Below are 27,765 nucleotides of genomic sequence, written 5' to 3' on the forward strand. Positions count from 1 at the left end.
AACTGAACAGAACAAAGAAATTGAGGCAAGTGGCCAGAGCTGTGCTGAGCAGAACCCCAGGCGTCCACACGTGCCCAGTGCCGCTGCCACGGCCAGGAGCACTGCCGAAGACTGGGAGAAAGAGAAGAGGAAGTCCTCTCCTCCCCACACAGAAGAGTCTTCTGGACTTAGAGACTAACAGGAAGTCAGCAAGCAAATGTAGTTTGCAGGATTTAGACCCTTGAATCTGAGAGTAAACAGACAAGTGACCAGTGCTGGGGACTTAAGAGGCAACAGTAAAAGAGAATTGCCAACTACTGCCTCAACTTACTTCATTAATTTAAATAAGATGTTTACTTTCGATCCAAGGGCCATCCTGTGTAATTCTGACCCAGTACTACATGAAATGAAGAAATCTACAAGGCAGTCTGGGATTAGACCCCTTTTCCAAAAGGCACACAGGTTCCTGCCTCTAGCATTCAAAGAGACAAAAGACATCAGGAGCTGAAACATATGGTAAATGCTTTATTTTCATATTTTACATTAAAACATAAAACACAAACATTAAAACATAGGACATGAATAGAGATCCCACTGTCTGGTTTTCAAAGCAGGTACAAGGATACAGATAACAAGAAAATATTTTTGAGTCTGTTTAATTCCAAACCCTCAAATGGGAAAACAAATCTCAGAGACTGGGTGAGGGAAGATGGTGGAGCAGAGCCTGCATCTATAGATGTCATCTCCGCTGCCAGGCGGAGGGGAGCAGGAGTGAGGGGAAGTTCTTCCATTGGAGACATCAGTCACAGTCACAAAAATTTTTGTTTCTCAAACATCTAAACTTACTAGGGGAATGCAAGGACTGGTAAGGCATGAGATTCTTCCAACTTCTCTAATAATACAAGTCCCTTGGTTCCTATGCTTGGGGGTGGGGATGGATCTCAATCAGCATCAGCTAAGTGTACTTCAACTTTAGTTAAATCTTAACCCTGTGCCACATTCTGCCCTAGCCAAAGACTATGGCAGCCAGGGCCTGACCACTTGTTTCCTCTCTCTTATCATCTGTTGAAACCAGATTGTTTTTTAATTCAAATCCATTTCTGCCCCTGAAGCTCCAGGCCTGGGCAGTTAATCTTAATCATCAACGTATCAAAAGGTTATACCTCTTCTGGAAACGGGAGGTCTTTCCCAGGTTCTGGAAACTGGCTTTTTGAAAGATGTCCTTATTTAGAAGGAGGCCATTCTTTAAAAAACACAACTAGAACATGGAACTCTGGGGAAATCTACTGCAATAAGCCCCTGCTGGTGAGAAATGCTGGCAACAGCTCAGGAGTTGACAGATCAGAACTGTTTTAAAATAAAAATAATGATAACATTTCTACAACAATTATTTAAGAAAATCACAGTTAGTCATCCTGCTCCCCAAGAACAGGGAGCATGCCTTGAGACATGTTCTGTGGTGGAGAGTAGTTTAGTAGAGGAGCCTTTTGCAAAGCAAACAGATATAAACTGAACCCTCTACTGGAGAAAAATACAGCTCCAAAAGTGGGACAATCCAGGGTTGGAATGAAAGCTGGTGGGCATCTCCCTGCAATCCACGCAGGCCTCCAACCACTGTTATCTTCCTGAGAAAAACTATTTTACTAAAAACATTTTCTTAAAAAAAGTTAGGGAAGGAGGCAAATCAGAGGAATTTGGAATCAAACATCAGATTCACCTGGTGGCAGGTTTTAACCTGGGAATTCTAAACAGGCTCAAGAATAGCTCCTTACTCCAAGGGGTGGACTTTATTCAGAGAGAAACTCTAAAAATGCGAGACAAGTCCTCTTCTGCTTTCAACAGCAGTCTAAGCAGCTTCTCTTTTGTAAGCCTCTCTTCGTTAGCCCCTTGCTCCTGATCTCTCATACTAGTAAGAGCTTTGACATATGGCTCATCTTTTCCTAGTGGGCACAAAGAGTGGCTTTCAAAGCACTGGCTTATATAAAACCAATCCTGAGATCTTAGCTGGCTAGAAAAAACGTGAGTCTTCCCCACTGCTCAAACAACTGGTCTCTCTCCTTGACTGGCACTTGTGATGAACTCCCCATACACCTGGCATCAGCTGCCGTCATCACTGGGTTTACCACTGTTCTGGCACTGTACCCCTGAACTAAGCTGTTCCTGCCACAGAGCAGACTGTGAGCTCTACCACACAGTCTTGTGGGGACGAGGCCAAGTTACCAAAAGGTTATCAGCCTACATGGTCAGAAATAGGTCGAATCCTTCAGAAGACTGTAGAGTGCCCTCTTGTGCTCAACTGAAGACTTCTGCACCCACGCTGCCTCCAAGGAGCATCAGAATGGTTAGTCCCAAGTCATGCAGTCAAGTGACAAGACAACTCGGTGGGATGTCACGTCCGGAGATGCTCGGTGTACATTCATATCCTAAGTGACTGCAGGGAGGATACTCTCCAAGGCCCAGCAGAAAGTCTGGTCAAACATACTGATTCTCAACAAAGATTCATGAAGGCTTTTAACCCAAGAAATGGATAATGTTGATGGAGTACCCGTCACTTACTCTTTTGATGGACCCTGAAGATACACCATCTATAGTGTTTTGTTGACCTGGAATCCCAGGATCATATTAACCTAATGGAACCATGATCCCACAAGTTCTAGGCCACAGACAATAAGCACAGATCTTGCTCAGGGCTGTGAGGTATTAGCAAATAACATGTATCATTAACCAGCAACATGATTGGTAAGTTTCAAGACCATGGTCACTCCCACCTATAGATGTGGACCGTCTTTTCTGTTAAGGTAGCCAAGTAGCTGTTATGATTCACCTCAAATGGGCAGATGTCCAAGACAGGCTGATCGGCCTGCAGATCCTGAAGCAATGAGCCACTGGCAGCATCCCACAGCTAAAAAAGAAGAGATAAAGGTCATGAGTCCTTCAATTCAACTCGGGACTTGCAGTCTTTATCATCAGACAACTCTGAAAGCACTACAGAGACAGCACTGCCCAGGGAGTAAAACAGAATGTCCCTAACCTTCACAAGGTTGCACAAAAGCAGCACATCTGACCTCAGTCACGCATGGCCTCACCTACTGTAATCCGCAATTATGGTCTACCTGTGAGTGGGTCTGAAAACCAAGCCTAGCATTCTCCCCTTCAGTCTATGTGCCAAGAACTCTCTTAGGGGAAACAAGGATCAGCAAGACAATAAGTCCCTATCTCTGCCCTCACGGAACCTGTATTCTAACTGCTGCTTTCTTCTCCTTCAAAAAATTTTTTATTATGGACAAAAAATTCATGTAATAAAAAGTGGAATAGTACTATGGGTCATCACCCAGATGACTAAGTTTTACCATACCTGCTTTGTTTTTTTTCTGTGCTGACATCATGTCATTTTACCCTTATACACTTAAGTATACATTTCTTAAACACAAACAAACATTTTCCTACATCTCAATGTCACTATGCCTAACAAAATGAACAATAATTTCATAATATTCTCTTACATATAGTGCAAAATAAAAATTTTCTGATAGTCTCTTTTTATATTGGTTTTGTTTGATTCAGGATTCAAATAAGGTCCACATTACCCTTGGTAGTCATAAATTTTAATAAGCCTCTCTTAATTTGAGCAGATCCAACCTCCCCACTCTTTTCTCCTTCTGCCACTGACTTGTGGAAGCAGGATCTGTTGTCCTACAGAACGTCCACAACCTAGATTTGTTTGTTGCTTTCTGTGCTATTACTTAACTTATTCTCTTATCCACTGCAATTCCAGTAAATAAAAGCACTAGACTGAAGAGTGACACTATCCAGTATGGCTGCCATTAGCCACATACACCTCTTTACATTTCAATTACATAAAAATTTAACAATTAAGTTTTTCATTCACATTAACATTTCAAGTGATCACATGGCTAATGTGACTTAACTGGACAGTGCTGTTCTATGGGTTCAAGAACATCTAGGCATCATGTACTTCATTTTGCCTTACACCAAAAGGCAAATTATTTCTGCTTAAGCCACTAACAGTGACACAATAGTTGATCATTTATTCAGGTGGTAACAGGCTGACCCCTCCACTGTAAAATTCCCCATCAACCTTTCATCTGTTACTGTCATCTTGAATTGATCAACTATTTTATAGAGGTTTCAGTAGTGCCTTTTTCCCCCTAAAACATATAGCTATATGTCTATCATCACAAAACTTTGAAAGCATTGCAGAGAAAGCACCCCCTGGGGGGTAAAACTGCCCGTCCCTAACCTTCACAAGGTCGCACAAAGGCAGGATATCTGACATAGGTCACGTAAAACACTACAGCTCACATGTAAAGAATGATGTCAATCTATAGATATTGGTATGGAAAGATAACCAAAACAGGAAGTTAAATGGGAAAGCAGTATGTATCGGGTTGGCCAAAAAGTTCCTTATGTTTTTTTTTCCCCTTATGTTTTTAAGTAAAAATAAAAGACCATTTTCATCAAGAACTTTCTCAAACGTTTTGTTATACTACCTTCTGCCATTTTTCAGGCAACTTCATAACTTTATCTTCCAAGAACTTTTTATCTTTTTGAGCAAAGTACTATTCTAAGTGCTTTTTACAGTCTTCCACAGAATTGAAACTTCTTCCATTAAGAGAATTTTGTAAAGACTAAAATAAATAAATGGAAATACAAAGGTGCAATGACTGGTGAATAGAGTGGATTAATAAGAACTTCCCAGCCAAGCTGTTAACAATTTTTGCCTGGTCATCAAAGAAACACACAGTCTTGGATTATCCTGATGGAAGAGTATGTGTTTTCTGTTAATTCTGGACACTTTTCATTGAGTGCTGATTTCAGCTGGTCTAACTGCGAGCAGTACTTGTTGGAATTAATCGTTTGGCTTTTTGGAAGGAGCTCATAATAGAGGACTCCTTTCCAATCCCACCACATATACAGTATCATCTTCTTTGGATGGAGATGGCCTTTGTTGTGGTTGATGGTGGTTCATTTTGCTTGCCCCAGGATCTCTTCCATTCCACATTATTGTACATTATCCATTTTTCACTGCCCATCACAATTTGTATTAAAAAAGAGAACATTTTCATTACATTTCAGTAGAGAATCACATGCAGAAATACAGTCAAGGTGTTTTTAACTTAACTTACGTGGAACTCAGATACCGAAGTGATTAACATAATCAGGCTGATATAAATGATCTTCCACACTTGATTTGGATATTTTGAGTATGCTGGCTATCTCCTGCATGGTATAATGTTAACTGTTCTCATTTAATGTCTCGATTTGATTGCTATCAACTTCAACTGACCTACCCGACTGTGGAGCATCGCCCAGTGAGAAATCTCTAGCACAAAACTTCGACAACACTTTCGACATGTTCAGTCACAGCACTTTTTCCATATACTGCACAAATCTGTTCCTGCATTTCAGCAAAGTCTTTACCTTTCTTGAGATAATAAAGAATAATATGCTGAAAACGTTGCCTTTTTCCCTTCCACTGTCAATATTAAAATGGCTACACAAAAATTCACCAATTTTGACAAGTCTTATTTTTAATACACACTGATATGATAGCTGTCACAATACAATCTAACAAAATTGTTTCAAATGGAGTTAAAGACAACTATGTGCTACTAGAGCCACCAACAGGAAAAAACAAACTTTTTGGCCAACCCAATAAAGTGTGACTTCTATAAAAAATAAACTAAGCAACCACACATATACACATATGAAGGTACGTGCAATTATGGAAAACTTTGGTTTTTTGCTTTATACACATCAGTATAAAAAACTGACTGACTACTCACCAAGGCCGATTTTGATGCTTCATCCCCAGTACACACCAGGATGCTGCCATTATTCGCTGGATTTTGGAAAATGGCACTCTTGGTTAGCAATTTGCAGGAGGGTCCCCCAAGGAATGTTTGTACAGGATGGCAGGAGCAGATGGACTCTCCAGCATTATCCAGTTTATAGGACATCTCCATAAGCACACTTCGTAAGGTGTTGTGATTTTTATCTAAGAGAAAGAGAAATCAGTATTGATCTGTAGGGATGGTTCAAAGAAATTAAGCAAGTACCTAAACTTGGTTGTAACTCAGTTGAGTAGAAAAAGCAGTTTTATCAAACCATCATGAATAGCTACCAAACATAGTAAGAACAAAATAATATAGCACAAATCAAATTCAGAACTCTGGGCTATAGGATGAAGTAACTTATCTACAATAGGTTTTGTCTATGAGGGAAACAATTCTGAGAACGAGCTAGCCTTTTTAGGAAAATCACTGTATCCAGCTGGACTTCTGTTTGGGTTTTTATCTTCCTTAAGGGTTCGGGCTACAAGGTCTTTCCCTTCCCCCAGTGAGGACCCCACTAATACCCAGAACTGTACAAATACAGTGAAAGCATATTATCACAGAAGGGGAAACGTATCACTGTGGTTCTGCTGAGAGACAAACAAAAGCTAGAGAACAGAATGGGATCTCCAAGCTTTCTACATATCATAGCAAATCCGTGGAGATAGACGACCTAGGAGATGGGTCCAAAAGGGAAAGGAGAGTCTGCTGACACAGCTTCTCAGCTCAAGCAAAACTTAAAATGATTAGGTCAACCCACAACTAGCAGAAGGATGGTCACTTTAATGACTATTTCTGACCAAAACAGCCACTTGACCATCAATGTAGCTCACCAGATTAGACTCATTATCTCTCAGCTAGAAAAAAAACCTGTGTATTTAAGCATAGTGGGTCAAGGGTTACAGTCCTGGTTCTGGAAGCTGTGAGAAGTTCAGCTGGCTAGGGCCACCATGGTTGTCCATCTACTCCCCCACTTAACTTTGGGGCCCCAAATAAGGAAGAACAGCTAACAGCTTAGCGTCTGGGCCCTCTACATGACTGCTTTCATTTGGTCCTTCCTTGTAAGTGAACTGAGTGGCAAGCAGAAGACATGAAACTGATGTAAGGGTAGCTCAGAGGCTGGAAGAGCAGGTCTCCTCATTCCATCACTGTCATAAGTCAGAGAGGATCCTAAAGCAGCTAATTCCACTTCCAAGGAGTACCTGGCCAAGTATGTCCCAGTTCACACAAGCGAGGGACAGGGAGGCAGGCTCCACAGAAGTTCCCTGCAGGAGCAAGAGCTGTTAGTCCGTGAGGGGCTGACCAGCACCACCTGAAAGCTAAGGCAAGCTCTCCTTTCCTCCCCTCTACCAACCTGCTTCCAAATCAACCAAGCCATGAGGACACCCCAACAACACTCACCAGGCCTGTAGGTCACAAGACAGTGGCAGGTGCTGCTCTCTACCTGAAAGTCTACGCAGCCCCCAGGCTCCACGGGCAGCACATGAGGCCAGTGAGTAAAACCCATTTTCAGCTCCCAGAAAGAGGCATTCTCCAAGGTTCCAGCCAACACCCCACCACATGGAAATGCAGCAGACGCAGCTCTGGGCACATATGACAGGGACACCAGCGGGCACCTGAGGGAAAGAAAGGACACAAAGTCTCACCTGCCAATATGTGAGCTACTTCAGGCCCCACTGTGAGGAGTCAAGGACATTACTACCTCTATGGAAGAAATTTTTGTGAGTCACTGTCCTCTGATATCTGGTAAAAACTACCAACCCACTCTGTAGGAACAAAAGGGCATATATATAATATTTCACACCCAGATTCAGAGGAGATTCTGCATGCTCTAAAAGCAGTGGGGAAAAAACGGAGTAGGAAATTTAACAGTATAAGATTACAAACACAAGGTAGCCTGACTGCTGTGAAGCTTCTGGAAATGGGGTTAGACACACACACACACAAGAAAAGTCAGGAAGGAAATTCAGCTCATAAATGGTGGAGTTGGGTTCTGAACAAAGTAGTTATTTTATTTTGGCACACTGTGACATGTAATTCTATGAATCTGGTTATATTTGGTACAAGAACTTTCTGCCATGTCAACTATCATGAACACAAACTCTAGGATCTTACTGATTCTGAAGTGAGAACAGATCAGAGGACTCAGAGATCTGCCCTCTGTGAGAAATTCTGATCAACTGTGAAACACTAGTAAAAGAGAGGATTAATATAATAGTCCAAGAGAAAGCTGTTACTTTCAGGTGGCTCCCTACCTAGCTCTCTGAGGTACTAACTCCTGGACATGAGAGCTTGTATTTCGAAGGTCATACAACAGAATTGAACCGTTGACCAGTCCAGCATAGATGTAATTGTTTTCATCGAGACACCAGCAGCAGCTCCAGACAGGCCGCCCAGCATTGTAAGTCTGGACCACCGTATTTGTTTCCAGGCTGTAGAGTTACAAAAGACTTTTACAATTATGCATTACAAAAATCAAATACAGACAAAGATGTAAAGATAAGAACACACCCACACACCAAAACTATATGGATTCCCAATTTGCCCTCAGGTCTGCAGACAGAACTCCTCTTAATTCCACAGTATTTGTTTTGGAGGATACAGATTTTCCTCCTAAGCTGTAAGGAAGAATAAGATAAAGGGACAGATAAACTATACATTCCTTCCCCTGATCTATATCCTTCTCCACGGCTACCTATGACACAGGTATTCAATATTTAATACTGAAAAATTAGAAAACACATATAAGAAAAATAAAAAGTTATAAGCCAACTATACAGAGGTAGTCACTAATGACACTCTGGTCTTTAACCTCTTTTTTCCCTTCTATTTTTCAATACTACTAAAATAAGTCATAGCATATATATAAAACATAACAGAATTGATACACTGAGTTTTGGGGTAAAATTAAGCCGAAGCATTCTTGAAAAGTCAAAAGATATGTATTTGCATGGTTTAAGATATATTTTGTAGCATATATAATTTTAAAGAAATGGACCACCACATATTCAGTTTTGCAACAAGCTGTGTCCACTTCTTAAAGCAATACATTTAAAATTCAATGAACCTGGATCTGAGAAAACAATGCCTTGGACAACTCCCATCCCATCCCCACCCCAAAAGCCAAGGTCATCATAACACAGATACTAATTTCCAAGCTATTCAACACTAGGCATCCCAAGGCCCATCTTCCCCACAAAGCACTCACCTGGTCAGTTTAATTGTGCTGTCCAGGGAAGCAGAGAGAAGTAAGCCTTTGGATCGACTGCTGAAAGCCAGTCCACGTATTTGTTTGCCATGCATAGGAATATACTGACTGCTTTTCATGTTGGCAGTACTCAACATCTTAACACCAAAGCCTGCCAAATTTATGAGAGTGAAACACATCACTGCAAGTCAATTTAGGGCAAAGGAAACTACCATTTCAAGCAACACCTTTGTTCACCTCTCTTGGCATGTCAGTTTCTGGGGAAAAACTAGTCAAACAAAGAAAATAACTCCCAGGTTATAATTTATTTTAACAAGTATATTCTATATCAAATGTCTATCAAGTATATGAGCAACCATCATATATACATACAGTGGAATACTACCCAGCAATAAAAAGAAATAAACTACTGACAGACATAATAATATGGATAATCTTTATAAAGTTATGTTGAAAGAACCCAGACAAAAAGAGTAACACTGTATGGCTCCAGTCATGTACAATTCTAGAAAATATAAACTAATATATCGAGATAGAAAGTAGATGCCTTGGGATGGGAAGAGAAGGGAAGAACAGGTGGATGATGGATTACAAAGAGCCTGAGCAAACTTTCAGGGCAACTGATATGTTCATTACCTTGATTGTTACGATGGTTTTAGAAGTGTATACATATATTGATACACACATCAATACTCACTAAATGGTATATCACATTAAGGATGTGCAAGTTTACTGTATATCAATTTTACTGTAATAATAAAGCTTTTAAAGGAAAGCAAGACTAGTCTTTCTGAACCACAGAGACTCAAAAATGTAGATGAGAGAGTGAACAACAAAGAATGGAGATAAGTAATTTCTGTGTCATGTGGTCAAGACGTTACATTTTTCTGAAACAGAATGAAAATAGGTAAAATCAAGTATCTTAATGTATATCATTCCAAGAGGGGAAAAGAAAGCCAAAAACTTGTCCTTCTATTTGTTACTCTGTTCTCTTACCACATTTATTTTATCAAGTATATATTTTATCTGAGTTATACACTAACAAAATTTGTCAAATCTTAGATTTAAGAGATCCTTGAGGGACTTCCCTGGTGGTCCAGTGGCTAAGAATTTGTCTTGCAATGTAGGAGATGTGGGTTCAATCCCTGCTCTGTAAACTAAGATCCCACATGCCACAGAGCAACTAAGCCCGTGCACTTCAACTACTGAAGCCTGTGCACTCTAAAGCACGCTAGTCGCAACTAGAGAGCTCAAGAACCGCAAGGAAAGATCCCGCATGATGCAACTAAGACCCAGTGCAGCCAAATAAATAAGCGAGTTAAGACACTTGAAAAAAAGATAGCCTTGAATCATACTTCTCCTTTGCTAGGGAATCAAGCGAGAGAAAGTTTATTGTGATTTATGCTAAAACAGAAATAGCAGAGCCAGAGAAACAAACATGGAAACCATAGGTTTTAAATCAACAAGGGAACTTGAAATTTTGCCTAGTTAATCATTAAAGGAAATAAGAAATTAGCATTATCAGTCTATCAGGAAGAGCTGGCTGGGCAGGACAGAACAGACACACTAAGAAATAAAGGAACAGATTACACCCAAATAGGGGAACAACTGGAATAAATATTTTTCCAATTAATGGGGAAGGTTTCACTTGAAGATAAACCTTTTTATTAAAACTGTGAATGGAATATAGAAACATCATGAACAATCCTTTTACTTTCCCCTCAATTGGAGCCTCCTGATAGCCTCTCAGTATCAGTGAATAGACAAATATATGATATTCAAGAGATTCCATTACAAATCCTGTACATACCTAAGTATGGGGGACATAGTTTTGAAGCATTTGAAAGGAACTTCTAAGTGGAGAGACACTAAATCAGGCAGAAGCAAAGGGACCTTAGTTGGCAGAAATTATATGCTGAAGAGAGCAGGAAAAAACATCTACAACATTGGGCTGTGAGGTTTGGTTTTCAACATTAAGATAACCTAAAATGAAACTTGAAAAGTGCACAAAAAGAGAAAATCAGTACAATATTAATAAAATAATAATGTTCCCAAATTCATTTACTTGGAATTTGTCAATGTGCACACTACTGAAAATAAGCATTCAATCTTGTTTTAACTTGAATTAGACCTTGGAGTAGTGTTTTTTCAAACATTTCTAGTCTAAAATTAATCTGTATTTTAGCATGACATGCAAGCAATTATAGTCCTTATCCTTGGACAACTCACACTTCTAAGTACGTCTTCTCTCACTTTACCATGGTTCAGCATCTCTGCCCTTCTGGTGAACAAATTTAAAGAAGTGAAACAGACAGTACAGACATCTTTGTAGTACCCTCAAGTATCTATATCAAGGAAACTAACTAGGAAAAAAGTGATCTGGTGGGCTGTGGACAGTGTTCACCTACTAGTGAGTCCTGGATTATCCAAAAAGGGAGGAAATAAATAAATAGAGTCCAACAATGAACTATAAAAATTGAGGTTCTGGACTATTCACCTGGAAGGAAGGCGGCCTGAGGAGAAGGTTGTGACACCACCAGGCAGCTCAAAGCATCACAGTATGTCATGACGCGACAGTTTCCTGTCTGAGACACTGTGAATGTCTTCTGGAAATGGTACTTCTGTTGACTCTGGCTGGAGGGCAGGCCACTTAGGAAATGTGGTTGGGAACCCCCAGGCAGTTGTGAGATCTTATCCTGACCGATAAGTTTTTGCAAGTCCTAAAACGAAAAAGATTTTGAAGATATAAAGCCATTTCATCTGGTATTACCCTCAAATACAATCCCTTAATCTAATACAAGGATATTTATCCTTTACATGAAAATGTTAACATGAATTCTAAAGAACTGCTGCAGTTTTCACAATATTTCAACAAGCAATTGAAATAGGGAGAGCACAGAATCATAAAGAGCTTAAAGTCTTTAATGATTTAGACAAGTCACTTTATCGGTAGATTCAAGGAAGTGAAATGACCTAAACAAGTTGTGAATTATCAGGTGGCTGTTCAATTTTTTTTTTTTAATAATTCAAGATGCAGTAGAATTCATCATAAAGCACATATATAAGTTCTCATAAATAATAACGTTGATCATGTTTCCTTCCTGAAAAACTTGGTAAATCCTATTTGGTAAATCCTATTTGTATCTGAGTGAAACTAAATATTTAGATGCCTTCTTAATTCCTATTCCAACAGGACTTTGGGTTAGAAAAGGCAAACTTACCTGAACACGACTTTGAAGCCTGGAGCATTCATCAGTGAGGGCTTGAAGCTGTAGCCGACACTGTGCCGAATCTAACTCGGCCTTCTTCCTTAGCTTCTGCTCCTTCTGTAAGGAACTAAAGTGGAAAAGCCAGCAACAGGTAGAGATTAGAAAGGCTACAAGACTTCTCATCAAGATGCACGGTGAATTTATGCTGTGATAGACACACTTTGACTATAAATACGCCATGAGAGGGAATAAAATATAACAAGAGAAAAATCTCTCAAACAGAGAAACATCACAGAATAGCAGACAGGGCTGAGCTCATCAGCCTACTGGAGTGGGTCTCACTGTGTGAGGCTGTCACGGCTAACGCCATGACAGGCAGCCTAGATTAGGAGTAGGCCTGGTTTCCCGGGGTAACATAATTATCAGGCCTCCTGGAGCTAGCCAATCAACATATGCCTAGCAAGAAAAAAGGGAACCTATCAGGGGAAAGCTGAAAGCCCCAGGTTGGGCCAACAAAAATTGCCTTGCAACTGTGTAACCAATCCGCTTGCGCCAACTACCCGCTGTGTAACCAATCCGCTTGCGCCAACTACCTGCTGCTTTTTTTGACCTAATAAATACCGGAGAGAACTGGGGCTCGGGGCCTTTTCCTCCTCACACCCTTGGTGAGGGCGGGAGGCCCTGGCTCGAGTCAGGAATAAATTCCCCTATTGCAAGTTGCATTGTTTCGAGGTGTCTTCTTTTCCAACCGGGGACTCGGACTACGGGCAGAACAACTGTTGAGGTAGGCAAGGACCAGGAATTTGGCTCTTACTAAGGAATGGGGACATAAAATGCAAAACGAGGGATTAGAGCCAAGCTCACTGCCTGAGTTAGAGCCAAATTAAAAAAGAGTAAAATGACCTGTTAAAAGACCAAGATCATCTACCGGATAAAAAGAAAATCAGCTATTGGATGTTAATGAGATATTCAAATAAAGAACACTATAAAAAGAGGTTGTTAAAAAAAAGTATACACCAGGGAAATGCTAGGGAAAAAAAAAAAGACTGATCACAATTAAAAAGGATGGATAAGCATAAAGAGGAATAATGTACAATGAAAGGCCACATTCATAGGTATGAAAATCATAAATTCACATTTCAAAATATGAAACGCAAATAGAAATTTCCACTCCAATAAGATAGGAGAGAAAAAAGATGAACATTGGAAAGGAAGGGAAAAAGTGGCTCTTATTTATCTTCATAGAAAATTCAAGAGAATCCACAAGCTATTAAGAGTTTAGTAAGGTTACTAGAGTTAAGATCAAGAAAATTAGATCAACAGCATTCCCATATACCAGACAGGTGATTTGTAAATGTAACAAAAAAAATTCTTTCAAAATAGCATTGTAACAGCAACCTAGGAATAAAGTTAAGGCCTTTAAGAAGCAAAATACAGTTATAAAAGACACAAGGAAACAGTGAATAAGTGAAAGGATATTATATGTTGATGGCTAGAAAGACTAAACTGAAGCACTAGAACTAACAGATCCTAGAACAAAAGAGTAGTCCATTTATAATATAGAAAATTTAGAACAGAAGTAGCAATTGAAATTTATAGATAGAACATACTTCACTAAAATTAAAAACTTTTTCAACAAAGGATACCATAAACAAGTCAAAGAGACAAGTCAAAAATTAGAAGATGGCATGTGCAATGTGCACAACCAACAAAGAGTTAGTATAAGGAAAACAAAGAACTACAAACCAGTAAGAAACAAATAAATAATATATTTGGCTCAATATAAATGAGTAAAATATTTGAACACAACTTACAGAAGAGTATGTTCAACCTCATAAGCGATTGAGAAAAACCTCATAAGAAAAGCGAACTAAAAAAAAAGAAAAGCAAACTAAAGTAAACGCTATTCCACTCCATGAAACTGGCAAAATTAAGTCTGATAATATAAAGTAGATGAAGGGATGAAAAAAATGAGAAATCCCTTACATTACTGCTACTGGTATAAACTGGAAAAGCCTCTAGGAAGAGCAATTCGACAATATCTAGTAAAGTTGAAATCATGTACCCTATGATACATGATAGGGTACCCTATCATGTACCCTATGATAAAGCAAATCCATTTCTAGACATAATGAAGCTCTCACCCATTCCTCTGCAGCATGGCTTATACTAATGAAAACTGAAAACTACCTGTCTACCAATACAAAATTACATATAGGAAAACTACAGAACTAGAACAGTTTATAGAAATTAAAATGAATCAACGAGAGCTAAATATATCAACCAGGATATGTGCCTCAGAGTAATAAACAAAATCAAGCTACAGAAGAAAAACTATAATCCAATAACATTTGCATAAAATGTGAAAACTTTCTAAATCACACTGTATGTGCTTTATGGCCATAGATCATCTGAGGAAAGAGATGGAGTTAAGAAAAACTTGGTGCACAAGGAAGTCTCTTTGGTATTTATAAGGATATATTTCTTTTTTAAAAGACCCAAAACAAATATGGAAAATGTTAAGATTTGATAAAGTTGAGCCTGTGGGTATTCATCCTATTAGTCTCGGTATGTATCACCATTTTGAAATTCTTCTCAAGAGGCTAAGGAGTACACCGATTGTAGTAATCAGCAAAGTTTTAAATACAGTTTTAAATACATGCATTACTAGCCACCCCTACTGGTTTCGCCTTTTCAAGAAAATTTCCACCACGTACCTGTCATTTTAACATACAACAAATAAATATTCGTTGGAGTGAAATTAATACATCTGTAATTCCACTTTACAGTAAATACTTACATGTTTTTTCCAATTTGCAAAAAGATAATCACACTAACAACATGCTTTCGCATGACAACATACCATATATACTTTTTTTTTTTTTACCATATGTACTTTAACATCAGTTTTAACCAATGTATAGTGTTTTATCACATGGATATGCCAGAGTTTACTCAACCAATCAATCTTCTGGATTGGTTTGGATTATTAACTAAATGAAAAGCCTGATTAAACACATTTTTGTACATATCCTTAATCATTTTTTTAGAATGCCTAAAGCAGAATTACTTTTAGACTTCTGAATTATATTGCCAAGGGCCTCTCTAAATGTTAATATTTATGTACATTTTTACCAGTAATGCATGAGCGAACCCACATCCCCGTACTCTCAATGCAGGGGGGGTTTTTTTGGCTGCTGTTGCATGGCATGTGAGATCTCAGTTTCCTGACCAGGGAACAAACCTGCCTCCCCTGCATTGCAAGGCTGATTCTGAACCACTGGACCACCTGGGAATTCCCTATCTTTACTGTTCTTAAAGCATATTTTATAAGTAGTGTTTTTAGCAACTGTCCATGGGCTTCCCAAATCCCAATAATTTCTTTCATTGTATTGCTTCAGTTATGAGACTTCTTTGTAGAATACTGTGGCAGGAGGTCTTAGGGACACAAGAAGCAAAAATTCTCAGTTTTTTAAAAAAGTATTTTTAAGCCTAAGCCTATTCTAATAACAAGGAGGTTGAGACTTGGAGTGTGTTCTAGGTGGCCGTGAATTGGCTACAATGAGTAACACAGGGGATTCCCTGATTCAGTGTTCACCGAATTTAGTGGCAGAGGCAGGCAGTAAAGGTAATCCCTTAGGGAAGAAGCTGGACAGGATACCAAAAAATCCAGGCTATCTTTCTGTGTGGGTCTGCTGCCCAGCTTAGGTGTGAGGTATTACTGTATGGCTAAAGGTTTCTCTATGACTTTTGATTTTAGGAGGGCTTACCAGACCATGTCTTGGCCTCCCCAAGTCATATTACCAAAGACTTAAGTCTTAGCGCTGACTCCAAGGTCACAGGAATGCCAAAGTGCTCCTGCAGAGCCACCTGCTCCGATCAGCACACAACCCTCAGGCCCTGAAAACGGAGGCTACGAGAGGTGCTGAGCGCAGAGACGAGCGCAGCAGTCTACCACCTGCTGCTCTGCGTTCAGCCCCCTGTCTTTCAAGAAAGGAGATTTTCATCCTCTACTTCTCAGCTCTGTTTTCCTATGCATTGACTTCATTTTCTGATAGTCTATACTAGCTTTTTTCCCTGAAGAGTTCAAGCAAAAGTCCTGGGGCTTACATTCATTGAGCTAGGTGAAGTCACAATAATTTGTTACTCCAGATCACCACTTTTAATCCTATATGGAGAGTAAACCATGCATCATGTGATCAGACATGTATCATAAGTCACAATGTTAGATCGCCAACAATCCCGATTCCTAGTCACAGTTCAAGGAAAGCCTCAGAATCACACCAAGAGTGACTCATACCCCCCTTTTCAGATGAGCCTACAAAGAACCAAAAGGGAATATTTCAGCTAGATAGACTCTTTCCACCTACCTCTTCATGAGCTCCTGCTCACTAGTGTCCAAAGCTCTCAAGGTCCGGGCATAAAGGACAACGATATCACTTTGCTTGGCTTTCTTGTTGCACTAAGGAGCCCAACAGGACATAATTAGTGTGGTTCTGGGAATCCCCCTGACTTAACATGTTGACTGTGCACATACACAGTTCTTAACTATAGTCTATACCTGGGGACATTTTCGGGTCTGTCCTTTGAGCCACTTCGAAATGCATTTGTACCCAAAGAGGTGACCACAGCGCAATGCAGAGAGCCGGTGATCCCCAGCATTGGTCCACTGTTCCAAACATATTGTGCAAGTGTCCCCTTCTTCCTCATCCACAGACGCAGAAGTTAGAGAAGGGTTAGACTTCTGGGGAGACTGCAGGATGGAAATCAGAATACATTCAAATAGAGAAAATGCAAAATCTGTCTTGAATATATGAAACTAACAAATTAACAAAAATCACACAAAAATGAACAAGCCCAATTGAAAAATGCCAAAGGAAAACCCAGTACCCATGAATCACTTCCCATTCTTTCCAGATTGCAATCTTGTCAAAGATAATATAAACCATGAAAATATTATCATCATCCTTTGAACTCACGAAATTCTTGATTTTTTTCCATTCAAATGACAAAAAGGAGCTATATTTACAAAGATATTAAAACCAAACAAACCCAGAAGTGACCCAGTTAAAAAACAACAGGGAATATTAAGTCTTTTATACATTCGAAATTAGGTTCATAATTCAAGTAGCTATAAAATATCTGGTTCATGTGAATAAAGAAAAAAATACAAGGGAAAAGAGAAAGGAATATAAACAGCTCACACAAAAATACAAATGGTTAGTAAGTGTTCGGCTATAATTAAAGAAACAAAAATTAAACTGTTTTTACTTCTTTTCATCTATTAGATAATGTCTGGTAACACGAAGCACTGCGGGTGAGGGAGAAATGGGCATGCTTACATACCGCTGTTGCAAGTAGAAACTGGCACAAATTTTCCAGAGGGCAATTTGGCATTATCTATTAAAACTAAAAATACAAATATCCTTCCTTTGATAAAGCAACCTCTCTGGAAGAAATATATCCCATGAATATAACCATAAGTATTTGCCAAGACAATAATGCAAAGATGATCAGCGCAGCATGATCTTAGTAGGAAGCAACAATAGTGCACACAGCAAGGGAAGAAGTAACTAAAAATTTATTCCTATGTAAAAACACTATGCAGCTATTACTACCAGTAAGAATGAGATTCACTTTTATGTTGGACAGTCACTAAGTCACTAGTTGCGACCCCGTGGACTGTAGCCCACCAGGCTTGTCTGTGCATCGAACTTCCCAGGCAGGAATACTGGAGTGGGTACCCATTTCCTTCAATTTTATGTACTGACAATAAAATGCTCTCCAAGAGAAACTTCCCTGGTGGTCTAGTGACTGGGAATCTGCGTTCCAATGCAGGGGACATGGCTTTGATCCCTGGTGAAGAACTAGGACTCCACATGCCACAGAGCAACTAAGCCTAGGCCCTATGACGACTGAGCCTGTGCACTGCAGGGCACAGAGGAGAAGAGAAGCGTGTGCTGCAACTAAAGAAGCCCCTGCGCGCTGCAACGAAGACCCAGCACAGCCAGAGTAAATTAAAAAAAAATTAAAAAGATATGGCAAGGATCAAGATTAGTTGAGCAATTAATCACACATTTAATCACCTAGTCCTACAATTAAAAAAAAAGGCTCTCCAAGATACAAGTCAGAGGGAAAAGAAACAAGTCCTGGAACAGGATAGTATGTAATCTCTCTTGTGTACATTTTAAAATAGAGCATTTAAGTGAATTCAGTAAAGTTGAAGGATACAAAATTCATCTACAGAAATCTGTTGCATTTCTACACACTAGCAACGAACTATCAGAGAATTAAGAAAATATAATCCCATTTATGAACCGTATTAAAAAGAATACAATAAACTAGAATTAAATCTAACCAAAGAGGTAAAACACCTGTACTCTAAAAACTGACATTGATGAAAGAAACTGAATATGATACAAACAATTGGAAAAACACATTATGCGCATTGGAAGAATTGGATTGGAAGAATTAACACCGTTGAAATAATCATATTCCCATCAAGGCAATCTACAGATGCAATGCAATCCCTGCCAAAATATGAACAGCATTTTTCATAGAACTAGACTAAATGATTTTAATTTATATGAAAACAGCTTTAGCATTAGTCCTTCCAATGAATATTCAGGACTGATCTCCTTTAGGATGGACTGGTTGGATCTCCTTGCAGTCCAAGGGACTCTCCAGAGTCTTCTCCAACACCACAGTTCAAAAGCATCAATTCTTCGGGACTCAGCTTTCTTCACAGTCCAACTCTCATATCCATACATGACCATTGCAAAAACCATAGCCTTGACTAGACGGACCTTTGTTGACTAAGTAATGTCTCTGCTTTTCAATATGCTATCTAGGTTGGTCATAACTTTCCTTCCAAGGAGAAAGCGTCTCTTAATTTCATGGCTGCAATCACCATCTGCAGATATTTTGGAGCCCAGAAAAATAAAGTCTGACACTGTTTCCCCATCTATTTCCCATGAAGTGATGGAGCCAGATCTTAGTTTTCTGAATGTTGAGCTTTAAGCCAACTTTTTCACGCTGCTCTTTCACTTCCATCAAGAGGCTCTTTAGTTCTTCTTCACTTTCTGCCATAAGAGTGGTGCAATCTGTGTATCTGAGGTTATTGATAATTCTCCCAGCAATCTTGATTCCAGCCTGTGCTTCATCCAGCCCAGTATTTCTCATGATGTACTCTGCATATAAGTTAAATAAGCAGGGTGACAATATACAGCCTTGACGTACTCCTTTCCCTATTTTGGAACCAGTCTGTTGTTCCATATCCAGTTATAACTGTTGCTTCCTGACCTGCATACAGGTTTCTCAATAGGCAGGTCAGGTGGTCTGGTATTCCCATCTCTTTCAGAATTTTCCACAGTTTCTTGTGATCCATACAGTCAAAGGCTTTGGCATAGTCTATATTAAGCAGAAATAGATGTTTTTCTGTAACTCTCTTGCTTTTTTGATGACCCAGCGGATGTTGGCAATTTGATCTCTGGTTCCTCTGCCTTTTCTAAAACCAGCTTGAACATCTGGAAGTTCACAGTTCACGTATTGCTGAAGCCTGGCTTGGAGAATTTTGAGCATTACTTTACTAGCGTGTGAGATGAGTGCAATTGTGTGGTAGTTTGAGCATTCTTTGGCATTTCCTTTCTTAGGGATTGGAATCAAAACTGACCTTTTCTGGTCCTGTGGCCACTGCTGAGTTTTCCAAATTTGCTGGCATATTGAGTGCAGCACTTTCACAGTGTCAACTTTCAGGATTTGAAATAGCTCGACTGGAATTCCATCACCTCCACTAGCTTTGTTCGTAGTGATGCTTTCTAAGGCCCACTTGACTTCACATCAGGATGTCTGACTCTAGGTGAGTGATCACATCATAGTGATTATCTGGGTCGTGAGGATCTTTTTCATTCAGTTCTTCTGTGTATTCTTGCCACCTCTTCTTAATATCTTCTGCTTCTGTTAGGTCCCTACCATTTCTGTCCTTTATTGAGCCCATCTTTGCATGAAATGCTCCCATGGTATCTCTAATTTTCTTGAAGAGATCTCTAGTCTTTCCCATTGTGTTGTTTTCCTCTATTTCTTTACATTGATCACTGAGGAAGGCTTTGTTATCTCCCCTTGCTATTCTTTGGAACTCTGCATTCAAATGGGAATATCTTTCCTTTTCTCCTTTGCTTTTTGCTTCTCTTCTTTTCTCAGCTATTTGTAAGGCCTCCTCAGACAGCCATTTTGCTTTTTTGCATTTCTTTTTCTTGGGGATGGTCTTGATTCCTGTTTCCTATACAATGTCACGAACCTCCGACCATAATTCATCAGGCACTCTGTCTATCAGATCTAGTCCCTTAAATCTATTTCTCACCTCCATTGTATAGTCATAAGGGATTTGATTTAGGTCATACCTGAATGTAATTATCAGGGACATGCAAATTAAAACCACAAAGAGATACCACCTTACACCTGTCAGAATGGCTGTCATCAAAACAACAACACACAGTAAGCACTGGCGAGGATACGGAGAAAAGAAAACACTTGTGAACTGTTGGTAGGAACATAAGTTGGTGCAGCCACTAAGGAAACAGCATGGATTATGGACAAATACCATATGATCTCACTTAAATGGAATCTAAAAAATAAAACAAGAAAAAACCTGCAGACTAAGAGACACAGAAAACAAATGGGTGAGTGCCAAAAGTAAGGGAGTGGGGGTGTATGACAAAACAGGTTGAAGGGGATTAAGAGGTACTAACTTGCACTCATCTCACACGCTAGCAAAGTAATGCTCAAAATTTTCCAAGCCAGGCTTCAACAGTACGTGAACTGAGAACTTTCAGATGTTCAAGCTGGTTTTAGAAAAGGCAGAGGAACCAGAGATCAAATTGCCAACACCTGTTGGATCATCGAAAAAGCAAGAGAATTCCAGAAAAACATCTACTTCTGCTTTATTGATTATGCCAAAGCCTTTGACTGTGTGGATCATAAGAAACTGTGGAAAATTCTGAAAGAGATGGGAATACCAGACCACCTTACCTACCTCCTGAGAAACCTGTATGCAGTTGAGGAAGCAACAGTTATAACTGGACATGGAACAACAGACTGGTTCCAAATAGGCAAAGGAGTATGTCAAGGCTGTATATTGTCACCCTGCTTATTTAACTTATATGCAGAGTACATCATGTAAAATGCCGGGCTAGATGAATCACAAGCTGGAATCCAGATTGCAGGGAGAATTATCAATAACCTCAGATAATGGATTGCACCACCCTTATGGCAGAAAGTGAAGAACTAAAGAGGCTCTTGATCAAAGTGAAAGAGGAGAGTGAAAAAGCAGGCTTAAAGCTCAACATTCAGAAAACTTAAGATCATAGCATCTGGTCCCATCACTATATGGCAAACAGATGGGGAAACAATGGAAACTGACAGACTTTATTATCTTGGGCTCCAAAATCACTGGAGATAGTGACAGCAGCCATGAAATTAAAAGATGCCTGCTCCATGGAAGAAAAGCTATGACCAACTTAGAGAGCATATTAAAAAGTAGAGACATTATTTTGCTGACAAAGGTCCGTCTAGTCAAAGCTGTAGTTTTTCCAGTAGTCAAGGATGGATGTGACAGTTGGACCATAAAGCTGAGCGCTGAAGAATTGATGCTTCTGAACTGTGGTGTTGGAGAAGACTCCTGAGAGTCCCTTGGACTGCAAGGAGATCCAACCAGTCCATCCTAAAGGAAATCAGTCCTGAATATTCATTGGAAGGACTGATGCTAAAGCTGAAACTCCAATACTTTGGCCACCTGATGCGAAGAACTGATCATTGGAAAAGCCTATGATGCTGGGAAAGATTGAAGGCAGGAGGAGAAGGGCACGACAGAGGATGAGATGGTTGGATGGCATCACCAACTTGATGGACATATGTCTGAGCAAGCCCTAAGGAGTTGGTGATGGACAGGGAAGCCTGGCGCGTTGCAGTCCATGGGGTCTCAAAGAGTTGGACACAAGTGAGTGATTGAACTGAACTTCCAGTTATAAAATAATAAACCATGTGGATGTAATATACAGCATGAGGAACGTGGTTAATAATACTCTAATAGTTTTGTATGGGGACAAATGTTACTAAATTTATTGTGGTGATCACTTTATAATGTATGCAAATGTCAAGTCACTTTGCAGTACACCTGAAACTAACATATGTAAACTATATTTAAATAAAGTAAAAAATTATACACGTAAGTAAATTTACATGAGTTAATTTTTCTAAAGAGAATAAATAAAAACAGAAACATCCAAAAAGTGAATCAATGATGTTTCCAAACTGGCAGGGTCCACAGTTTATATAAATACATCTCATATTAAGGACAGTGATGTTATTTTTAAAAATAAAAACAGTTTATCTCATAGCAAGCATTCTGCCAGACAGTTCATAAACTGTACTCATATTGGCTGCTTTAATTGATACATAACCTTGTTAGGTGGGACGGACAAATATTCAAACCTTCCCCTACCCTCTGTTTTTAAACCTAAGGGTAAGCAGTCACACAAATAATGAGTAACATCTGGGCCCCCTGCCTACAAAGTCTGTGAGTTTTCCATTTTAGCCTGCCAGTCTCCTTTTTAAATGTAAATACAAATCTAAAAGGATGTTCAAATTACCTGTTTGTGGAGAGTGTCTTCTCCCCCAGTACATGTAACTTCTTGGTCTGTTGAGATATCTTCTAGTTGCTCTGCCAAGTTGTTTCCAGAAATGATGGGACAGGTAACATATAAAAGAAGATATAAGTCAGGTATGAGGCTAGCAGGAGAGCCTAACTCACCACAGCTTTCCCTTTTACAACAACACTAGAAATGGCAGGGAGAGCAGATTCAGTCTCTGGTTGGGGAACTAAGATCCTGCATATCAAGGAGCCAAAAAAAAAAAACCAAAAAGAATTCATTGATGCTATTTCAATCTAAGACCCTATGAATACATTCATTATTTTTTTTAATGCTCAAATTGCCCCAAAATGCTCAAAGTGCCCTAGGCCACTAGGTTCTCTTTCAAGGTTGCACCTATGCCTACTGACATAACTGTAAGACAGACGGCTTTGGTCTCTACCACAATAAAATGCCCTAGGCTCATCTTGTACATCTCCTATCACAGACTTGGAACAAAGTGACCAACTCAGTGGGTCACAAATCACATAAAACTGCATGCCAGATAAAATCCTTTCTGTATAGTTATGGCCCGTGTAAGCTCATGGCATCACTAACTCAACGGCCACGAGTCTGAGTAAACTCCGGGAGCTGGTGACGGACAGAGAGGCCTGGCGTGCTGCAGTCCATGGGGTCTCGAGGAGTTGGATATGACTGAGCGATTGAAGTATCTGACTGACTGAGTGTAAGCTCTGCACTATAAAGCAGTAATCTATGACATCCGGAGTGAAGAGGAAAAGTATCAAAACACAAGTCTAGAGCTTCTAGCCTTCTGGAGCCTAAGCTTGTCGGCTGCTGACCTCGTGAATGAAGTCTGGAGAAAGAGTACTCACCTTCTGAAACAACAGCTTCAGGCTCCTCTGCCTGGGCACCTCCCTCCTCAAACTCTGTGGAGCTCTCACTGTCGGAAGCAGAACTGCCTGATACCTGCAAGTCATCAGAGACAGGATTCCTAGTCTCTGAATCATGAGAGGTGGCTGACGAATGAGGCTGGGTCCTGCTCGCTTGAAAGAAAGCATCCAACGGTGCTCTCACCCTGTGCACAGAGAAAGGCAACAGAATTCTAGTACAGCACACTAACATCACAAGAATAATCCACAGTAATCTGGAGGTAAATCCTAGTCATTTTAATGCATCACCAGGCCATTAAATGTTGAAGTAGGAACAGAGATTCAGGCAGATGCTGACTGGACTACATATGCTCTTTCTATTCAATTATTCCATCAGCTCACACTGAAGCTTGACCCTTCTGCTAAAAGCTAATCTTACTTTACTGGTACTTCTTTTGTCAATATCTTTTAAAGACATGACTCATTAATACATTAAAAGAAAGAGAGAGAAAACTAACTTAGCAATTTGTCTGCTGATATTAGGGGGCTGAAAAGAGTGGGCAAGACAAAAAAACGGCCCTATTGATCAAATACAGCCTCATAAATTCTGTTGCTGCAGCTACTCAGACCAAGGTCTTTGGGGGTATTAAGTCTGGCTACAGTCATTATTGTTTCAACTCTCACTTTAAGCTGTTTTTCTTTTCAAGTTAAAAATGCTTAAAAAAAAAAGAGTTAAAAGTTCTCTCTTTTGCCCACTCAAACTTTCTGTTGAGCTCTCCAGTGATTTTTTTTCCATTTAGTACATGTATCAACTCCAGTATTTCTCCTTTGTACATTTTTATAACTTCAGTCTCTTTATTAAAATTATCTATCTGGTGACACAGTGTTTTATCTTTTGCTTTAGTTTTTTTAATATATTTAAATAATCTAGTAAGTTCAAAATTTTGGTTTCTTCATAAAGTTTTTTTTCCTGTGTAATGACTATACTTTCTTTACACATCTTATATTTTCTTGAAAATTGGACATCTCATAAAACATAATGTGATAACTCTGGAAATGAGAATTCACTGTTCCCAGGGTTTGTTGCTGTTATTTCTTATAGTTGCTACTGTTTGTTTAGTGACTTTCTGAAGTAATTCTATAAAGTTTGCACTCTTTGCTATGCGTGCTGTTTGGTTAGCCTTGTGCTCAGTTCATGACTAGACAGAGATTTTCTTAAACACCTGGAATCAGTAAGCCTCCCAGTCTTTGCTGGGGTATCTGACGTGTGTGTTGGGGCACAGCAGTAATCAGCCAGGCAGGTGACAACTCTACGTTAGACTTCATTTCTTGCTTATGCAGAGCCTCACGGTCAGTCAGAGATGAGAGCTCACTGCTTTAGTGCCTTCTCAGGCCTTCCCTGAGCGTGGGTACAGCTGCACACAGCCCTCGACATGTATGTGGCCTTTTAGATTCCCAGGAATATGTCAGAACTTTTAAAAACCCCATATGAAGATCACATTCCCCAGCTTTTCCTTTTAGGCTTTTTGGTTAGTCTAATGTTTGCCCCAGTGACCATCCACTGCCTCAGACAGATCCTGGGGAATAGGCTTTAAGCTTTTAGGACTAAGACAAGCCAGGAATAACCTTTCAAGTGGCATCTTCCAGGAAATCACTAAACAGGTGAAAAAAGAATTCTTTGGTATTGAGGTTTCAAAGTACTCTCTCTAGTTGCTTCTAGGCTACTGGCCTTTCACTGTGATTACAGGCAGTTTTCAAGACTACTATGGAGCTGAAGAGGAAAATGGGAATAAGGAATGCCACAAAGCTCACAGTTCTTACTGCGACTCAGCTGGCTTTCTTTGAGACTCACTCACTGAACTGTTACAAGCACTGGATAATTTCCAGAATACTGAAAAAGTTGATTTTGATAAATGTTGCCAGTTGTTTCACTGATTCGATACAGAGGATTTTTCTGAGGTCCTTATTCTGCCATTTGCACTGATGTCACTCAGGTTTGCTTTTTTAAGAAAATGCTAAGCAAGTTTTAAAATTTATTTTTAAGAACTGTGCATGAACAGCAGCTATAGCTACTCATGAAAATAAGCACATAAGAGCAGCACTGCCTAAGAACATTTGAACTAAATGAAACATATAATAAAGTTAATCTATTACATGCATAGGGCTTCCCTTATAGCTCAGTCAATAAAGAATCTGCCTGCTGCAATGCAGGAGACCCAGGTTCAATTCCTGGGTTGGGAAGATCCCCTGGAGAAGGAAATGGCAACCCACTCCAGTATTCTTGCTTGGAGAATCCCATGGGGTCATAAGAGACGGACATGACTTAGCGACTAAACCACCACCATTACATGCATATCAATAGCATTCTGCATAGAAACCAGTAAAAATTAAATGATTAACTTTCTTTAAAAAATCACTCATTAATATTGCTTTTATTAGCAAATAGGCATTTCCAAGGTCAGGAGGGGACTATGAAAAGCAACTGGGAAGCAGTGCTTAGGAGTACAGTCATAATTCTCCTCTTTTCCTGCACTCATCATCTCTGGATTAAATAACAGTAGAATAAAGTCTTGCCCCTTGCTTACCCTCTGTAGTCCTAGATTCCATAAGCTCCATGAAAACTGGTACCCTGATCTGTCCTGTTCAGATGTATGTATCTCCAAGGCAAAAGTTCAGTCTTTCACATAGTGGAGTGTTACAAATATTTGACGAATGAATGATGACGCTGACAGTCAGAATCAAGCAGCCTCAAACAAAGAAATAGGAAAGGAGTTTGTGACCATGATTGAGAAGTAGTTGGGAAAAATATCCCATTAGGTAGGTTTCCCCAATGTGGTGGAGCCTGAGGCAAAAGCGTCTCACCTTGGCCCAGGCTCTCAACACCTGGCGCAGGGGTAGTGTCAGGTGAGTAAATGCCACCAAACACCATAATGAGAAATTCACTTCAAGATATTCAGAAGGTATAAGCAAATCAGTCCTGGGAAAGCTCAGACCTCTGTGTGAATTTAGTGTGGAATTAATTTACAACACAATATTTAACGGCAAGAAATTTTAATGTCTCATTTATCAGGCTCCAGAATCCATGTTCTCTGCACAGTGCTTTGCCTTGAAGGTTTATTCTCTTTGTGGAGACAGACAAACTGACATCATTTAACATCTAAATTCTGTAGCTCAATCCCTGAGCACAGATTCTACATACATCAAGAAATTTTCTGATTATAGAGTCTGGCTTCTGTGTGTCAGTACCCTCTAGGAGAACCATGCTGACAATGCCAGAGAATCTGGTCTCTGTGCTGTTTCTAATTTTCTCTGTAAATTGGCATCTGGTTTATAAGTGTCACTCTCCTGTGAACTCATTACACTAATGTCCCCAACCAAGTGCAATCCCCTCACCCACTCACCCAATGTATGAACAACCAAGCCTGAGGACAATTTAAGAGTCCACTTCACAGTTCCAGAGGACACCACTCTCAACTCTCAGCCCCCTTATTATTTCAACAGGGTCCCCAAATTGCACTACAAGGTACCTTCGTCTATGACACAAATATACGAAATCCTACTTTGCTTTGAAAATCAGCATAAATGGCACCTTAAAATAACAGAGTAGCATGGACTTGCAACTCCTGTCAACACAGAACGAGGCTCTTCTCATCCAGCACTGACCAGGCATTAGAGACTAAAGCCACAGTGACAGCAGCCCTGATACACTAACAGCAGGATCCACTGAAAAGGATGCTGAAATCCAGAATCAGAAGGCACAACTCCAACTCCAGAGTCATCTCAGTCAAACCATAAATCACCCTATCATCTTCCTCATTTGCAAAACACAGGCAACAGATGGCCCAGCTACCACTTTTTAGTGCCATCTCATTCTTTTTGATATTTACTTTGTATTATTTATTTGTTTGGCTGTGCTGGGTCTTAGTTGCGGCAGGCAAACTATCACTTGCCACACATGGGATTAAGTTCTCTAACCAGGGATTGATCCCAGGCCCCCTG

The 27,765-nt window shown here is 39.8% G+C and overlaps 1 protein-coding gene across 2 annotated transcripts in view; it reads right to left on the minus strand.

Annotated features, from left to right (window-relative positions):
- Positions 1-484: 484 nt before the first annotated feature.
- RFWD3 (ring finger and WD repeat domain 3) overlaps positions 485-27,765 on the minus strand; it is a 40,767-nt gene continuing 13,486 nt past the window's right edge. For both annotated transcript variants that reach the window (XM_061137725.1, XM_061137724.1), the window contains exons 3-13: positions 23,770-23,972; positions 22,898-22,968; positions 16,813-17,004; positions 16,622-16,713; positions 12,264-12,378; positions 11,540-11,762; positions 9,043-9,193; positions 8,090-8,266; positions 7,236-7,450; positions 5,787-5,998; positions 485-2,881 (exon numbers count right to left, since the gene is read on the minus strand). In XM_061137725.1, the coding sequence (XP_060993708.1) occupies positions 2,738-2,881; positions 5,787-5,998; positions 7,236-7,450; positions 8,090-8,266; positions 9,043-9,193; positions 11,540-11,762; positions 12,264-12,378; positions 16,622-16,713; positions 16,813-17,004; positions 22,898-22,968; positions 23,770-23,972 (1,795 nt within the window). In that variant the 3' untranslated portion in view covers positions 485-2,737. The remainder of the gene's footprint in view (positions 2,882-5,786; positions 5,999-7,235; positions 7,451-8,089; positions 8,267-9,042; positions 9,194-11,539; positions 11,763-12,263; positions 12,379-16,621; positions 16,714-16,812; positions 17,005-22,897; positions 22,969-23,769; positions 23,973-27,765) is intronic.

This window comes from Dama dama, chromosome 4 (assembly GCF_033118175.1).
Source record: "Dama dama isolate Ldn47 chromosome 4, ASM3311817v1, whole genome shotgun sequence".
Classification (NCBI taxonomy): Eukaryota; Metazoa; Chordata; class Mammalia; order Artiodactyla; family Cervidae; genus Dama; species Dama dama.